This window comes from Corvus moneduloides, chromosome 17, assembly GCF_009650955.1.
Source record: "Corvus moneduloides isolate bCorMon1 chromosome 17, bCorMon1.pri, whole genome shotgun sequence".
Taxonomy (NCBI): Eukaryota; Metazoa; Chordata; class Aves; order Passeriformes; family Corvidae; genus Corvus; species Corvus moneduloides.
Window position 1 is genome coordinate 7089039 of NC_045492.1, and position 16887 is coordinate 7105925.

The window sequence follows — 16887 nt, forward strand, 5'->3', positions numbered from 1 at the left end:
GCACTCACTGGTGCTCCTCAGAGAGCAGAGGAAATCGAAGCAGGGGCTGGCACAGAGGTGTGAGGAGGAGCAGAACCACCTTGGTCAGAGTTTATTGCGAGTTCCTGAAGCACTGCGTGCCCTGGCAGTGGGATTGTTGTGGTAGTGGTGGTAAGTCTCCTTCAGTGGGAGCAGAGGTGGTGGGAGCAAGGTAGAGGTGAGCAGGCCCCAGCTGCCCCCCACTGCTGCTTCTCATAGCCTGCTCAGGCCGTGTGCGTGTGGGGCTAAGAGGAAGTGCTGAGGATTGCTCCCTGCCTGGGAGGGAAGCAGCTGCCACCGCAGACAGGGAGGAGGCAAAACAGGAAGTCACAAGGGAGGGGGTGGCTGCAGCAGGTGCACGCCTCTCCCACAAGGCCAGAGCCCCCAAGATGGGCCCCCAGCCTATGCCCCCCACCCATGGCAGTCAGCCCCGTTCAGCCGGGGGGAAGGCTGCAGGTGTGAAACGTCCATGGTATAGCCGAGCAGCAGCAAGGACAGGCTGTGCAAGGTGCTGGCAGTGAGGGCAGGTGGGGTGGTGAGAGCAGCTGGAGCTACCTCTGCAGCTCTTAGTAAGGCTGGTTCTTAATGAAGCGGCAGAACATGGTGAAGGCAGCAAGCGGCCGGTCTGTGGGCACCATGTGGCCAGCTCCCTGTAGGAAAGGGGCAGTGGTGGTCAAGTGGGGCTAGGATGCTGCCACAGCCCAGCCAGCACCACCCCACCCTGACTGCAGTCTTGGTGTCCAGCACACCCGCCCACAGTCCTATCCCTGGCTCCCAGCCCTACCTTGACAGTGAGAAAAGCGATGTTGGTGAATTCCTTCACAAAGCCACCGATCTGGTTCTCACCATTTTCAGTGTAGAGCCAGGGCCGGCGAGCCACCTGCACCTGGGAGTAGCAGCAGTGCCTTCAGTGCCTGGGGCTGGCCCTGCCCATGCTCCTGCCACAGCACCTAGCCTGGAGCCAGAGGCCAGCCTGGCCCCAGCCCTGCCCATTTACCTTCTGGCACAGGGAATCCACAAACCACTCATCCCCGAGGAAGTTGCAAGCCATGTCGATGTCCCCATTGTACACCAGGATCCGGTATTTCTGTGTAGCAGACAGAGAGTGAGCTGTTGGCAGGGCAGCAGCCCCAGCCAGGTAGGAGGCTGGGCTGGCAGAGACACTCCCAGGATCCATAGGTTTCCCTGCACACACCGTGGCTCCAAGCAGCTTGAGGTACTGCTCATTCATCTGCATGTACAGGCGCTTGTAGTTGCGGTTCACGTCGAAGCTGTGGAGGAAGCACTGGCATCATGTCTGCTCCTTCTCAGAGCAGTCCCTCCCCACCCACAGCTTGCTCACCTGCACACCTGCCACTCTGGGGCCTCGGGGGAGATGTGCAGAGCCTTCCGCACCTCGGGGGAGTTCAGATACATGCTAAGGGCTGTGGAGTTGGTGCAGGGTGGGTCCATCCGGACCTTCTTTCGGGCTACTGGCATTCGGAACAGGTTCTAGGAGAGTTGTGAGAGTCACTGTCACAGCAGCACCTGCCCCATGGAGCAGCTACTTTCTGCCCCTCCTGCCCACAGCAGCACAACTGGCTGGACAGAGGTTGCTCACAGCCCAGTAGCATGGGCACCTCAGCTCACCTGCCGCCAAGAGAACCTCAGTGGCATCCGGATGAAGGAGTTGCCCAGGTCATGCGTGATGAGATAATCACCCTCATACCTGTAGCCAGAGCAAGTACGAGGACAGACTGAAAACCTTGAGGAACAAGGGTTCAGGGCCCTCCTGGGGGGAGTCCTTGGCAGCAGCCAGACACCATCCATCTGTCTCAGAGGGGCCCCCTGCCCAGCCCACCATGTCCCTCTGTGCCAGTGCGACCAAAGTGAGCTGCTGCCTGTGGAACCATTTTCCCTGGGGCCACTCTCACCTCATGCTCCCTGGGACACCTCCATCACACGGGGCATAGAGGTTGTAGATATTGAGGCCAGACTCCTCTACAATCTGAATCATCTCCCCCATCTGCAAAGAGCCACAAGAAGGGTTTGGGACTCAGCAGGACCCTCATGGAACTGTAGGCCCACCCTGAGCCAGGCACATGCTGCTTTGCACATGTCTAGGGGCTCTGGCTCCCCTCACCTTGAGCGTGCAGTTCAGGTTGGAGTTGTCATGGAAGTTGCACTTCCCCTGGGAGCAGCAGAAGGCCTGCAGGTCTTTCCACAGCCTGTGGGCAGAGACCAGGACGACTTGGAGCAGGTGGCAACACCGAATGACAGCTGCCCTGCAGCTCTCTGCCCAGTGGCCACAAGGCACACAGCTTGGCCCTGTGCCCTCTGTACCCCACAAACAAATGCACCCATGGGAGCTGCCTGGGACAAGGGGCCACCTCCACAGCCCAGCTCCTGGCCCAGAGCAGGCCAGGTGCTGCCCTTTCCCAATGCTACCGACACATACAGCCCCAGCCTCAGCTGTGCACTTATCCTGCTTGCACAGGGACAGTGCATCCAGCATTCCCTCTGCTCTTACTCGGTCCCCAGCAGCCCGTGGTAATAGGCAAAGTAAACCAGGGAGTTGTCATTGATCTCATAAGATGAGAGGCCGTTTCCCACAGCGATTCCCTGCAAGGCAAGGAGAAAACAACCCTGTTGTGTTCCAGCTCCCCGCGGAGCAGTCACAGCACAGCAGCCACAGGCAGGAAGCAGATGTGGAACTGTTTACACTGCAGAGGGAACAGGGAGGGTCGGGGGTGCCTGAGGACGCTCCCCCAGCAGCAGGGACAGACACGTCCACCAGTAACTGCTGCCAGAACCCCAGGAAGAGATGAAAGGCTGCAAGGCCAGGCCTGCCCTACATCCTGGCTGGTCCCCACTGCAGCACTGCTTGAGGGCCCCTCAAGCTGTGCCAAGCCCTCTGCTCCCCAGCTGGGCAGAGCCAAGCTGCCCACCTTCAGGTTGAGGCTGGGGTCCTGCATCACCCACTCTGCCAGTGTGGGGATGTAGACCCCTCCATAGCTCTCCCCTGTGAGGAAGAGATCGTTCTTGGAGTACTCAGGGAAGAGCCGGAGGAAGTCCTTCAGTGCCAGGTAATTGTTGTGAGCAACCTGCAGGGAGAAGGTGGCATGGTCAGGTGGTGAGGCTGCACCCCATACCCAGGAGGGGGCAGGCAGGGCAGCAGGGCTCTCCCTGCACCCCAGTCACTCGCCTCCGTGTCATTTGTGCCATACTTCTTGTCATCGGAGTATGAGAAGCCAACACCAGCAGGAGACTCCACGTAGAGGATGTTGGCAATCTGCGAGGACAGCAGAGGAGCCGGCGATCAGGGGAGACCCTCTTCTGGCTCAGTGAGGCCAAGGGCTGCTGGCCTCGCCCAGGGCAGCACCCACAGGAGCCTGGCCCGCCCCAGGGCTGCACTGGGGTGGCCACATTCCTGCACTGCTCAACAGCAGACTCGAGAGGAGGGTGTGTCGGGTGGGAGGGGAGCAGCGGAAGGGTCGGCTCCGTGGAGAGGGCAGGAGGAACTGGCTCAGGGCCACCCCATCTCGCAGCCACAAAGGGAAGCAGTGCCTGTGCCTGTACCTTGTTCCACGCGTATTCATTGTACTTCAGTGTGACCCCATCGGGCTGGATCTAAGGAAGAAGGTGGTGACTGATGGGCAAAGCAGGATAGGGCACAGCGGGATGGCTCATGCCACGCAGCCGGTCATCCCCTGACTCCCCGGGCCGCGGGACAGCAGTGACTACTAACCAGGAAGGGGCCATGCTCCTTGAGGAAGCCCTCCATGGAGCTGCAGCCAGGGCCCCCGTTCAGCCACAGCACCAGGGGGCTGCTCTGGGGATTGCTCTGGGCCTCCACGAACCTGTGGACGTGCAGCCGTGAGTGCCTGGCGCCGGCCGATGCCCCCCCATCGCCGGGCGCAGTCCCACGTACCAGTAGTGCAGGTACTTGCCCGGCCCGGCGCAGAGGTAGCCCGAGAAGTGGCGGAAGGAGGGCTGCTTGGACAGCCCGGGCAGGTACGTCACCTCGTGGTCCGGGGGGGCGGCCCAGCCCAACCCCAGCAGCAGCAGCAGCGACGGCAACACCGGCCCCATCTGCGGTGGGCGGAAGGGACCGTCAGGGCGCTGTCGGCCAGGAACGGCCGCGGCAGCGCCCCGCGAGCGCCCCGGCTCGGCTGCCCCGGCCCGGACCCCCACTCGGGGCTGACCCCCGGCCCGGCCCGATCGGCTCCCCTGGCGCCGGTCCCGGTCTCTCCATCCCGTCCCCCCCGGCCCCGTCCCGGTGCCCCCCGGTGGCGCTGACCGCGGCCGCTCCCGGCGCGGCGCTCCCAGGCGGCGGTGGCGGCGGGCACATGACACGCGCCCATATGACCTGCGGCGCTGACGTAAGCGGGGCGGGGCCCGGCGGTGGCCAATCAGCGCTCAGGGGAGGCCGGCCCCGCCCCGGCCCCGCCTGCGCACGTGGGAGCGGCCCCGGGCCGGGGCCGGGGCCGGGACCGGGACCGGGACCGGGACAGGGACAGTGGGAGGAGCACCCACGGAGCCCCCGCACCACGGGGGCAGCCGGCGGGGGGTGCGGTGCGCCGGTGGTCACTACCGGGCACCAGCGGTTACAGCTGGGTACCGGGCACTGCTGGGTATAGCCGGTACAGCTGGGTACCACCGGGCACTGCCAGGCACCACCGGACACAGCTGGGTAAAGCCGGGCATCACCAGGCACTGCCAGTCATCACCGTGTGATGATCACTGGCCGCTGCTGGGTATAGCTGGTACCACTGGGCACCACCGGGCACTGCCAGGCACTGCTGGACAGCATGGGCACAGCCAGGCACCCTGGCCCAGGTGGCAGCGCTGGACAGTCCAGTGTGGAATGTCTGTGGGGCTGGTTTGGGCCTGGTTGTGCCCAGCAGCCACAGGCCCCCCCCCGACCTCCCCCATGGTGCTAGAACCCCCCCAAGCCCTCTGGTTGTCCCTCCCAAGCGGGCTGTCACCACCTCGCAGCAGCTGTGACAGGGACAGTTAAAAATAGCTCCGGCAGCAATGGCTGCCCGGTGCCGGCTTGCTGCACGCTTCCACCACATCCACGGCACCAACATTCGCCTGGATGCCTCACACACGCAAGCCACCCGGGTGGAGAGCTTCGCCAACGGGCTCTGCTTCAGCCAGGAGCCTCTGGCACCCGGGCAGATCTTCCTGGTGGAGATTGAGGAGAAGGAGCTGGGCTGGTGCGGGCACCTGCGCGTGGGGCTGACGGCCCACGACCCCCAGAGCCTGGAGGTAGTGCCTGAGTACTCGCTGCCGGACCTGGTCAACATGGGGGACACCTGGGTGTTCGCCATTACCCGGAGCCACAACCGCGTGGTGTTGGAGGGGGAGGAGGCACAGGCGCGGGGGCGCCCCTGGGAGCCCTTCCTGCTGATCGCACGGGTGCGCATCCCCCGTGACACGCTGGTGGGGCGCAGCCGGCCTGGCCGCTACAGCCACATCCTGGACGACCTGTACAAGATGAACGTGCTGCCCGCGACCGCCCGGCGCAGCCGCATCGGGGTGCTGTATGCCCCGCAGCCTGACGGCACTGCCGACATGCACATCGTCATCAACGGCGAGGACATGGGGCCGAGCGCCAGGGGCCTGCCCACCACCCGCCCGCTCTACGCCGTCATCGATGTCTTTGCCTCCACCAAGAGTGTCCGGGTCATCCCGGTGGATTATGGCTGTAGGTACCTATGCTCCTTCTTGCGGCACGTGCTGCGTGGGCCAGGAGTGGGGGAGCTCTAGTGGGGTCATCCCATATTCGCCAACAGTGAGAATATTGGAGTGTGCCACTGGACAGAGGGATACAGGGGGTAAGAGGGCACAGGAAAGCCTCTAGTCCTTGTGGATCACAGGAGAGATCCACAGTACTGCTGATGGGAAGTGTCTGCCAAAAGCTCTGCCATGGGGGCTGTGCCCGGGCCAGGGGAGAGATCCCCAGCGGCAGCAGCAGTCAGGCAGAGCCCCCCGGCCACTCTTCCCAAGGAGAGTGATGGGGGTGGATGTTTGGGGCTGCCCCACGGCTGTGAGGCCTCACCGTGCCCAGCCTTGCCTACAGCACATGGCAGCCAGAGACAACCAGATCCTGCCCTGGCACCAAAACATCCACCTACATCCACCACGGCTCAGCACACTGCGCCCACGCACCTGCCACGTGCCCCAGACACGAGTTCCCTGCGCAGACACCCTGTGATGCTCTCGGAGCCTGGGCATTATCCCTTGTCCCTTGGCTTGCTGGGAGGGACCAGGATAATGAGTGCTAATTAGCACCACGCTGGAAAAATCAGGAGATGGATCAGGTGAGACAGAGCCAGAAGAAGAGCTAGAGCCAGAAAATCAGCTGCCCCCGGCACTGGGAACCACTGCTTCACATGCTGGTGTCAAGAGCAGCTGCTTCTGTCCCAAGGCTGGAACCTGGTATTTTCCCTGGTTTAACACCTGAGGAGAGTGCTGGCTGCAGCAGACAGTACCCACACTGCTGAGCCACCTGACGCTCTGGGAAGTGAAATCCTATGGGGTTTGTGTCACAGGAGCAGGAACCAGGCAGATTCTGTGCAGGTGCCCAAGGGGACAGTTCTCATGGTGGTCTGCCCCAAAGGCACAGCAGGCATTGTCTCTGCAGGCAGAGCAGCCCCAGCCTGCAGGCACCCACCCAACAGCCTGGTGCTGGGGCCAGTGCAGGCAGACCAAGGGGGTGGGATGGAAAGGAAGCACAGCATGGGTGTGTGAGCCCCTGGAGTTGCTTGACAGCCACCAGAGAAAGAAATGCAAACCAGGCACAGTCACACACAGCTTGGGCACATAACTGTCTCCCAACCTTCCTCCTAATAATGGGAAGAGTTTTGCTGCCCGGAGCCCTTGAGCTTCCAGCCCTGCCAGAACAGCCTGGCACCAGCCCCCGCACAGCCAATTGGAGCCCAGGGCAAGGACGATGCCACAGAACAAACTCACCCACCACTGCCTTTAACCACAGTGCCTCTGAGAAGCTCCGCCAGCTCCTCCACCCCTCTGTGCTCAGCCTCACTGCCAACTTGCCCAGCTCAGCTACTTTCTCTGTTCTCTTCCAGTTCCTTCCCTGCAGACGCTGTGCCGGCTGGTTATCCAGAAACACATTGTGCACCGCCTGGCCATCGATGGCCTGGACCTTCCCCCGCTGCTCAAGAGCTTCTGCCAACATGAGTGAGGTATCGAGGGTGCTGCTGGGCTGCCCCCCACATCAACAGCCACCCAGTGATGGCTGCCCAGCAGGCTTTGTGCCTCTCCCTGCCCACTCGCCCCAGCATGTGCTGCTGAAGGGCTGACATGAGAGCAGGGCAAAGTGGGGTTGGGATTTTCCCCACACTGATGGTGTGGCATGCCCAGAGTGTGGGCAGGGGGGTATGATGTGGGTCAGAGAGAGCAATAAAGTGCTTCCAGACAAGAGTCTGTGAAAGGAGGCTTGCAGGGCTGAGACCCCCCTGTGCTTCAGCAACCCCTTGTGGGAGCAGTTCCCCCACCAGTGAGGAAGGGAGCACAGGCCACAGCCCTGTGGGGCTCAGGATGTGTCCCCAGCCCTGGAATTACACTGGGACTGTCAGTGGATCAGAGCGAGTGCTGGGGCGAGTGGAGCGTGGGAGGGCACAGCACAGCACTCACGTGGAGGTAAATTACAGCTGGACGCTCATCCCGGCTGGGCAGTTTCACTCTTGGGAAAGATGTTTACCCAGAGAATGATGAGTTATTTCCTGTGTGTTCAGCTTGGAGGGGGACGAGTCAGACACTGGAGCACCCAGAGAGCAGCGCTGGCAGCAGCCGTTGCTTGGGCACGTGTCTGTGGCCACAGAGCCAGTCACAGTGACCTGGTGCGGGGCCCAGCCATCCTGACTTGGAGCTCCATGCCCTCGGCTCTGTGCCCTCAGCCAGACCTTTCATCTGCTGGCTGGTGGGGATGGCAGCCAGCATCCTCCAGTCCCTATGCCAGGCTGGAGGGGAGGCAGGGTGGGAGCTGTGCAGAGGAACACGCTCGGGGGGAGAGGTTTCTGAAAATCAGAGGGGTGCCCACGGGAGCCAGAAAGATGAAGGGGCTGGCAAAGCCTTCCAGGCCTCTTCCACAGCACCACCAAAGGGGAAACAAGCAGCTCTAAGCTTACAAAAAGGTGTTTTAAAGAAACAGGATGCTATATTTAGTCAGAGGCTCGATAGTATCAGATCATGTTACAAAACTCTTGCTCAAAGGAAATCCCCAGCCCGCAGCCACAGCCAACTCCATCAACACCAAAGTGTTAATGAAGGAATTGCTAAATGGGGAAAACATGGACAGTGACCAAACCACAGCAATGGATCAAAGTCTCTGACATTCCTTCCTTCTCTGACATTCCCAACAACAAGCTGGGAGCTGCTGGGGCTGGAGCTCATCTGGCTGTGATGGGACTGGGGAACTCACCCACTCCAGAGCAGCGCCCATGGACCAGGGAGTTTACACTCCAGCCTGCTTTCCCTCCCCCACCCTTGCGTGAAGCCTTTGCTCCCCACCTCCCTGCAGTGTTATCTGCCCGGCAGTGACCCCCGCACACGAGGGCGGGTTCCTCTTCCTTGAGGAATTGAGAGCAGCTGCTGCAACCAGATAAACAACACCCCTGCTCTACAGCGGGCTGCAGCACAGTGGGATTGCCACCCTCAGGAGCTGCCACCTCCTGCCACCTGGGGCACCACGGACCAAGGAGACACGACCAAGGAGCAATGCCCAAAGCCCTGCCTGACTCCCCATGCCCTGTCGCCTGGGCAGGGAGGGGTGGCTGCAGCTGGCACAGGGACAGACTCAGCTCCCAAACAACACAAGGGTGATTTATTGGCTTTGTTGCACAACACCTCACAAATGGATGCTGCAAGGATCCGCAGATGCTGGCCACAGATGAAATAGTTTTGTCACATGCTATTATACCTAGATGTCTACAAATCTTTGGGCCCTTATGGGATTCATTCGAGAAACTTCAAAGAGCTGACTGATGTCATCACATAGACTCTCGATGATTTTTGAGCGGTCTTGGGAATCTGGAGAGGTCCCCCATGACTGGAAGCTAGGAAATGTTGTCCTGATTTCAAAGAAGGGCAAGAAGGAGAACCCTGGAAGCTACAGTCTCACTTCAGTGACCAGTAAAATAATGGAAAAGATCATTCTGGGATGTATTGAGAAACACCTGGAGGAGAACACAGTCACCAGTCACAGCCACCACGGCTTCATGAGGGAAAGTCCTGCTTGTCAAAAGTGATTTCCTTCTACAACATCTAGTTGACCAAGGAAAGCCAGTAGATGTAATGTTTTTGGACTTCAGCAAAGCTTTTGATACTGTCTGTCCCAGTATTCTTTTAGACAAAGTGTCCAGCTTGGAGCTGAATAACCCTGTTGCACAACGGGTGAGCAACTGGCTCACAGCTTGGGCACAAAGAGTTATAGTGAATGGGGTGACATCAGGCTGGTGTCCAGTCACCAGTGGGGTTCCGTAGGGCTTCATCCTTGGCCCAATTCTCTTCAGCATCTTCATTAATGACTTGGACACAGGACTTTAAGGGATACTAAGTAATATACTAATATTTAGTGCTGACAACACTAATTTGGGAGGAACTGTCAACTCCATCAACGGCAGAGAGGCCCTGCTGAGGACCTTGAGACCTTGACAAATTGGAGAGATGGGCAATCACCAACTGTGTGAAGTTTAACAAGAGCAAGTGACAGATTCTGCACCTGGTACAGGGCAACCCAGGTTGTATATATAGACAGGGGAACAAGAAACTGGAGACCAGCACTGTGGAAAGGGACCTGGGCGTTCTGGTCAGTGGCAAGTTGAGTATGAGTCAACAGTGCCCTTGGCAGCTGGGAGAGCCAACCCTGTTCTGGGATGCATCAGGCACAGCATCAACAACAAGGGAAGGGATTGTCCTGCTCTGCCCTGCACTTGTGCAGCCTCGTCTTGAGTCCTGGGGGAAGTTGTGGCACAACAATATAAAAAAGACATTGAGCTATTAGAGAGCGTTCAAAGGAGCCCGTGAGGATGGTGGTGGGAGTGAAGGGGAAGCTTATGAGACACACTTGAAGTAACTTGGTTTGTTCATCCTGGAGAAGAGGAAACTCAGGGAAGACCTCATTGGCATCTTCAGCATCCTCATGAGAGGAAGCAGAGGGGCAGGTACTGATCTCTTCACTGTCATGACCAGTGACACGACCTGAGGAAATGGTATAAAGCTGAGTCAGGGGAGATTGAGGTCAGATATCAGAAAGTTTTTCACCTAAAGGGTGTTTGAGCACTAGAACAGGCTCCCCTGGGCAGTGGTCATGGCACCAAACCTGTCTGAGTTCAGGAAATGTCTGGACAATGCTCTCAGGCACATGGTGGGATTTTTGTGGTGTCCTGCACAGGACTGGGAGTTGGACCCGATCCTGATGGGTCCCTTCCAACTCAGCAGATTCTATGATACCAGGACCTCCCACATCGCACCACCCAGCGCTGGCTCCTGGCCACAGCTGTTAGCCAGGTCAGTGACTGTTACCCTTCCTGTGGGATCAGGAGCTCCCAATCCAGTTCCTCTGCTGCCCTGTGCAAGAGGTGACGCTTGCTCAGCAGATCAAGGACCCAAACTGCCTCTTGCACACCAAGGGAACGACAGGCTGAGGGGAATGAAGGTGCAACACAGGACACAGTGGAAGCACCTAGCTCAGCTCCCATTCAGTGCTAGAGCTTCAACTCAATGTAGGGCCAGATCCAGCTGTCAGCCAGCTCCCACAGAGTCCTGTGCTCAAACTCCTCACTACTGTGGCAGGCAGCTGGCTGATTTCTGCCGTGAGGAAGGACACCACCAGGGATATATCCAAAGACTTGCTCCAGGACCTCTTTGGGACTTCCAAGAGGGCATGAGCACTGTCTCATCCAGCCTGATGATCACATCCCCTCTCCCATGCTCTGCTGAGCATCTCCCTCTGCAAGGGCTTCCTGTTTGAATTCAGCAGCACAGCCAAGATGTGCCAGCAGGGCAGCTGGAAGGTCTGGTTGAAGTAGCAAGTGTAGCTGCTTGGGCCTTCCTGGAAGATGCCCACAGGGCAGGCATCCTCCAGGATCTGTACACTGTACCCAGTGCCAATCAGCTGCATGGACTTTTGAACCACTGCCAGCTCAGTCAGGCACAGCCTGGCAGCAGCCTCCGTGCAAATGTCACTCAAAGATTGCCTGATGCCTTCTTCAGTCCTCTGGGTAATCTCATCCTCGCTATCATTCTCTGAGGTTTCTGTGGCCTCCAGTTTCACCACGAGACAGGATCTAACAGGGACTGAGAGCTTGCGGGCTCACTCTGGAGAAAAGCATGAAGTGTTTCAGGCTGACACTGAAGGGCCTCAGGGAGCTGCAGGTGGACTCTGGAGAATGATCACGACTCTCAACAGCTGCAAGAGAGGCTGACACAGGCTGCTGCTTCTGCTGAGCTGCTGCCACAGTGGGGGAAGCCTGGCCAGCGCTCCGGGATGTGTTACCCTGGCACACCAGAGGGGCAAGAGGCAAGTCTGAAGTAGGCAGACTTTGGGGAGCTGCCTGAGCAGCACAGTGATCAGGATGGGGAGCAGAGAATGTCAAGCCATCAGGAGGGATCTTAGAAACACACTCTTTATAGTGCTGGGCCACGGTAGTGATGCAGCTATCCAGAGAGAGCCCAGCACTAAAAATCTGGCTAAACCCCTGGATGACAACCTCCAGCTCCATGAAGCAGTCACTGCTCTCCCCGCAGCTCCCCTCCCTGTGCGTGGCCCAAATCCCATCCTCGAGCAGCCAGTGAAGGTGGAGCTGAGGCAGCAAGTCCGGCGTGATGAGGTCTCTCAGGACGGCGAGCAGCTCCTGCCGGTGGCTCTCAGTGCCTGCACCCGTGGCCTTCCTGGCGGCGGTCACGGCCAGGCACTCGGTGTGGAGCTCCAGGCATAGCTGCTGCAGCCACTGGCAGACGGGGAACGCGGAGAGCTGCACCGCGGCCACCGGGAAGGCGCGGACCAGCGCGGCTTGGGCCGGCAGTGCGGGCCCGCTCCGGGCTGCCGCTACCGGCGGGGACATCGCGGCGCGTCCCGGTCCCTGCCGCGCTCCGCCGCCGCCTGCCACGGCCGATGTGCACCGACACACGGCACTCGGCACCGCCCGCCGCGGCGGCACCGGAGCGCTCGGGCGCCGCCCGCAGCGGCCGCTGTGCATCGCACCGGGCCGGGGACGCCGGCAGCGCCCCTCGGTGTGGCCGCTACCCAGAGGGGCCTGCGGGCACCGGTTCCTGCCTGGCTGTCCCCCCCTCCTCCCTCCATCACCTGCTCCCCATCGCTCTGCAGCAGCTCGAGGCTCAGCGACTGGACTGTCTCTCATGTCTCTCTCTCCAGCAACAAGTGCACCGCTCTCTCCCCTCACTCCTTGCTCTCCACAAGGAGAGCGTAAAGGACGTGTCCTCGCTTGCCCGGCACAGGAGGAGACTCTCAGGAACTGCTTGAAGAAGCACTTCACCACACTGGTGTGGAAGCTGAGCCTGTCCTGGCCGCAGGCACTCTCTGCGCTGATGGAGGCCAGCAAGCCCTGGTCCACTCACAAGGAAGTTTTCATCACCTTGACCACCCTGATGAGCACTGAGGCTGAGGCGCTCTCCTCTGGTGCTTCAGGGAGTGTGGGAGCCGTGCTTGGAGCAGGGCACACCATCCACCGGTGTCCCATGACCCTGTGTGAGTCCTTGCTCGCCATGGCACCACTTTCGGTGTCCCTGATCTGCCGCTTCCAATGCGGCTTTGTCACGGTGCTGTCTAGTGGAACACCCTGTGCACGTGTGGGCATGGTGGTTGTTCACCTCACTGATCACGAGCTGGTCTATGCCCTCCTTGTACTGCAGCACAAAATAGGCTGGGCACAAGCTGGGATGATTATTTTTTCTCTTCTCGCTATATTTTTGGATCTGGGCACCTCCAAACTTCACCTGTATGAACCTGCAAACGTTGAGAAAGCATTCATGGGGGAAGCAAAGGTGGTGCAGGCTCCCAGCATTTAGTTTTGCCTTTTCTTGTGTGCAACTCTGTGTTCAATTAGTGGCCACACAAACCCACACTTGCCGCTCAGATACGCAGGCTGACTGCTCAGGTCTGGGATAAGAAAGCTCAAACAAAGGAGAAACAAAGGAACAGAGAGTTACAATAGCCATGACCAGACACAACAGAGCAACCTCACCTCTTGCTCCCTGCACCTCTACTTCTGTTCTCCACAAACAGCAAAGACAATGACGAGAATTTGATACCCATGTGTTTGTGCCTCAACCCCTAAACCACACGGTTCTGCAACTCTGGAGGAGCAGGCTAGAATGTGATAAGAAAAGCTTCAAGGAAGGAGGTTAAATTGTATTTTAAGAAGGCAAGTTACATTTTAAAAGGGCAAAGGGAGCAGTTGTGTAACTAGTGAGTGACCTTGCAGCCTTTGTGCACACAAGCAGATCCACCAGCTAAGATGGAAAGGAAACGGCGTCACTACACCCGCTTGGAGAAGTGAAGGCTGTGGAATCAAGTGCTCCCAGAGGGAAACCTGATATCACCTTTCCACTGCAGTGAGGTAAGGACAGCTGGAGAATGCTGCAGATGCCGATGACTGGAGTCTTGATACTTGAGCTGAAAAGGGCAGGAGCTGTACAGTGGACACAGCAAGTGTGTGGCACAGCCGGCGGCATCCCGGTACCGGGGCATCACACTACCGGGATCAGCCCGGTTATCAAAGCCAGGTACGGGACAGGGCCTGTGCCCCGGGGCACCGCTGGGCTGGGCCCAACAGGCGGCTTCACGGTGTCTGGCGGTGCTACACCAGGGGACCCCAAGCGCACGGCCCTGCCACAGCTGCGAGCTCCAGCCGGACGCGGCGGGCGGGCCTTACCTGACGTCCTGTCGGACAGCGGTGCCGTGCTGCCGGTTGTGGCTGCGCACCGGGACGCAGCTCCACAGCCCGTAGAGGCAGCCCTTGTAGGAGAGGAAGCGGGCGCCCAGCTCCATGGCGAGGGATGGACGCGGGGGGACGCCCGGCCGCTCTCCGCCCGGCCGCCGCCTCCGCGCCCCCAGGACCGGCCCAAGCCCATCCCGCCGCCCCCGTTAAACCACCCGGGCACCGCCCACACCCTGATCTTGGCCAATCAGCGCCCTGTTCTTCCTATTGACAGAAGGGGAACCAACCAGCCCAGAGAATTCTGACAATACAAGGGTGACTGACAGCTCTACCGTCCAATCACATGGCGGTCCGCGCCCCGCGGGTGGGCGGTGCTTCCTGGTTCGCCGTGCGGGTCGGGTCGCGGTGCCGGTCCCGGGTTGCGGAGGTGATGGGGGCTGCGGGCGGCGCCGGCGGGGCAGGAGCGGGGCCGAGATCCGGGTCGCCGCCGCCCGGAGACCTGCGCAGCGTGCTGATCACCAGCGTGCTGAACCTGGAGCGGCTGGAGGTCAACCTCTTCAGGTGCGCACGGGCGCGGGCGCGGCGGGACCGGGCCGCCTCCCCCTCCGCCGCCACCCTCACCGCGGCCGCCTTCTCTCCGCAGGGGCCGGCACCACTGGGTGCCCGCCACGCAGCGCCTCTTCGGCGGGCAGATCGTGGGGCAGGCGCTGGTGGCGGCCGCCCGCGCCGTGAGCCGCGACGAGCAGGTGCACTCGCTGCACTGCTACTTCGTGCGGGCAGGTGCGCCCGGGGAACCGGGCGGCGGGGACGGGATGCAGGGGTTCGGGAGGGCCCCGGCAGTGGCTGGGGGGGCTGGGGGAGTGAGCAGGAGTGAGCAGGCGCCGTCATCCCGGCCCCAGCAAAGCAGGGAGGATGTGGGCGGCACCGCCGGGCTCGGCCTCCGCAGGACAGGTCTCCTCTGTGCGTGGTGCTCCGTGGCCCAGCGGCAGAACGCCCCTTTCCTGTCCCAGGGGACCCCAAGGTGCCGGTGCTGTACGAAGTGGAGCGGACCCGTACAGGGAAGAGCTTCTCCGTTCGCTCTGTAAAGGCCATCCAGCATGGAAAGCCGATCTTCACCTGTCAGGCCTCCTTCCAGCTCTCCCAGGCAAGCCCAGTGCAGCATCAGTTCACCATGCCGGCCGTGCCGCCCCCCGAGGAGCTGCTGACACAGGAGGAGCTCATCCAGAAGTTTCTGCAGTGAGTGGGGTGTAAGGGACATGCTGGCAACACCTCTCTCTGCCTGGAGCATAGGCAGGTGCAGGAGAGGACTGTCTGAGGAGTTCCCAAATATGCCTAGGAGGGGAACAGAGGAGCAGAACACGACAGGAGCTGTGCTCCTCTTGTCTTTCTTTGTGTTTCTGTCTCCCTGATCTGGAGCTGCTGCCAGTAGGATGTGCTGCAACCTGCCTGCTTGGCATTAACCTCACTTCTCTATGCTGGGCTGCAGGAATCCTAACTTGGCCGAGAGATACAGGAAGCATCTCACCAAGATCCAAGCCGAAGATGTGCCGATTGACATTAAACCCGTGAACCCACCAGATATGTTCAGCTCAGAGCCACAGGAGCCGAAGCTGCTCTTCTGGGTGCGAGCACGAGGCTACATAGGTGGGTCCTGCTGGGTCCAGGTGTCTCCCAATCCAAGGGCTTAAGCACCAGCTCACACTGTGGAGCACTGTTGCGACAGAGTGGACTGGGAGGGCTGTGATTCGGGGGCTGCATGTGCCCAGCCTTGGCACTTCAAGGCTGTAACACAGGTATGGATGCAGAGGTGATGCCACGAGCCATGCTGGGGCATGGCATGGCAAAGGGAGTGGGTCTGGAGCAATCTCAGCTGTGCTTGGCAGCTGGCTCCTGGAGAGCAGAGTCTCTGAGGCTCTGCCTTGCGCTGCGCCCCAGGCGTGTCCCACGGGCCCCCACGGGATGGGCAGCTCTGGTTGCTCTGCAGGGGAGACTGACATGAAGGTGCACTGCTGTGTGGCCGCTTACATCTCTGACTACGCCTTCCTGGGCACGGCCCTGCTCCCGCACCGGCAGTACTGCATCAAGTTCATGGTGTCCCTTGACCATTCCATGTGGTTCCACGCACCCTTCAGAGCTGACCACTGGATGCTGTACGAGTGTGAGAGCCCCTGGGCTGGTAAGTCCTTAGTGCGTTTCTGGGTGACCTTCATGGCCAAGGCCAGCCCTGCCTGTCCTGGGGGCAGTGGGCTGCAGTCTTACAGTCCCTCTCTGCAGGTGGGTGCCGGGGCTTGGTGCAGGGACGGCTGTGGCGCAGGGATGGGGTCCTGGCTGTCACCTGCACACAGGAAGGTGTCATCAGGGTGGAAGAGACACCAAACCAGAGCAAGCTCTAGCTTGGAGACATGCTGAGAGAGGGATCCTGGGATCAAGACAGGACCTGAACAGGAACAGGAAGGAGACCAGGTGGGATCCAGCACTGCAGGAGTCCCGGTGACAGAAGTGTCTGTGACAGACAGTGACCAACAGAGCATCGCTGCAACCAGCTGCTAGCTGCACAGCATACAACCACACGCTGCCATCAGCTACCCTTCACCCACCTTGAAATAAAGCCATTGGGTGAAGAGCTGGACTCCGTCCCTGGAGTTTGTCCCTTTGGACCGTGACTATGCTTGCCTGAGGGTGGGCAGTGCCAGGGGCACAGTGGATCTGCTCTGCCCTCACCGCAGGCTGGGTCAGAGGAGAGGAAGGTGCTGCTTTGGTGCGCATTACTTCCTGTTCTCACTTCTGCACTGCTTGTGCCCTGGCGCCTCAGTTGCTGCTTTTCCTTGTCCTTGGGCTCCTCCCTAGGACTGGGCTTGGGCCCAGCTGGGAGCCGGGAGAAGGGGATGAGGCAGCTCCCACCTCTGTGTGGAGCCTTGAGGCCTCTCACTGATGGTGCCCTGGGGTAGTGGGGCTGAAC

The 16887-nt window shown here is 60.2% G+C and overlaps 3 protein-coding genes across 4 annotated transcripts; 2 read left to right on the top strand and 1 right to left on the bottom strand.

Moving 5' to 3' along the window:
* Nucleotides 1-58: 58 nt before the first annotated feature.
* On the bottom strand, nt 59-4394 carry CTSA (cathepsin A). Its single transcript, XM_032127246.1, has 15 exons — nt 4298-4394; nt 3929-4089; nt 3746-3857; nt 3577-3627; nt 3203-3289; nt 2946-3101; nt 2528-2619; nt 2141-2225; nt 1932-2023; nt 1648-1726; nt 1361-1509; nt 1214-1289; nt 1016-1105; nt 803-904; nt 59-668 (listed from the first exon to the last, which is right to left on the bottom strand). The coding sequence occupies exons 1-15, from the start codon at nt 4346-4348 to the stop codon at nt 585-587; spliced, it is 1467 nt and encodes a 488-aa protein (XP_031983137.1). The 5' UTR covers nt 4349-4394; the 3' UTR covers nt 59-584.
* A 73-nt stretch (nt 4395-4467) lies between these two features.
* Nucleotides 4468-7462, top strand: NEURL2 (neuralized E3 ubiquitin protein ligase 2). Of its 2 annotated transcripts, none has more exons than XM_032127254.1 (2): nt 4468-5714; nt 7095-7462. In XM_032127254.1, the coding sequence occupies exons 1-2, from the start codon at nt 5035-5037 to the stop codon at nt 7204-7206; spliced, it is 792 nt and encodes a 263-aa protein (XP_031983145.1). In that variant the 5' UTR covers nt 4468-5034; the 3' UTR covers nt 7207-7462. The 2 variants fall into 2 exon arrangements, with proteins under 2 accessions (XP_031983145.1, XP_031983144.1); XM_032127253.1 differs by having other exon boundaries at nt 4468-5710.
* Nucleotides 7463-14256: 6794 nt separating this feature from the next.
* On the top strand, nt 14257-16557 carry ACOT8 (acyl-CoA thioesterase 8). The gene is made up of 6 exons (XM_032127252.1): nt 14257-14489; nt 14572-14708; nt 14939-15164; nt 15415-15572; nt 15913-16104; nt 16203-16557. Exons 1-6 carry the CDS (start codon nt 14272-14274, stop codon nt 16319-16321), a joined length of 1050 nt encoding a protein of 349 aa, XP_031983143.1. The 5' UTR covers nt 14257-14271; the 3' UTR covers nt 16322-16557.
* The last annotated feature ends 330 nt before the right edge of the window (nt 16558-16887 follow it).

Coding starts and splice junctions, on each gene's coding strand:
- ACOT8 (XM_032127252.1), top strand. CDS start 14,272: ATGGCGGTCCGCGCCCCGCGGGTGGGCGGTGCTTCCTGGTTCGCCGTG. Junction 14,709..14,938: donor CTGCTACTTCGTGCGGGCAG/GTGCGCCCGGGG, acceptor TTCCTGTCCCAG/GGGACCCCAAGGTGCCGGTG. Junction 15,573..15,912: donor GCGAGCACGAGGCTACATAG/GTGGGTCCTGCT, acceptor GTTGCTCTGCAG/GGGAGACTGACATGAAGGTG.
- NEURL2 (XM_032127254.1), top strand. CDS start 5,035: ATGGCTGCCCGGTGCCGGCTTGCTGCACGCTTCCACCACATCCACGGC. Junction 5,715..7,094: donor CCGGTGGATTATGGCTGTAG/GTACCTATGCTC, acceptor GTTCTCTTCCAG/TTCCTTCCCTGCAGACGCTG.
- CTSA (XM_032127246.1), bottom strand. CDS start 4,348: ATGTGCCCGCCGCCACCGCCGCCTGGGAGCGCCGCGCCGGGAGCGGCC. Junction 4,090..4,297: donor CCGCGCCGGGAGCGGCCGCG/GTCAGCGCCACC, acceptor CGCCCACCGCAG/ATGGGGCCGGTGTTGCCGTC. Junction 3,290..3,576: donor ATGAATACGCGTGGAACAAG/GTACAGGCACAG, acceptor CTGTCCTCGCAG/ATTGCCAACATCCTCTACGT.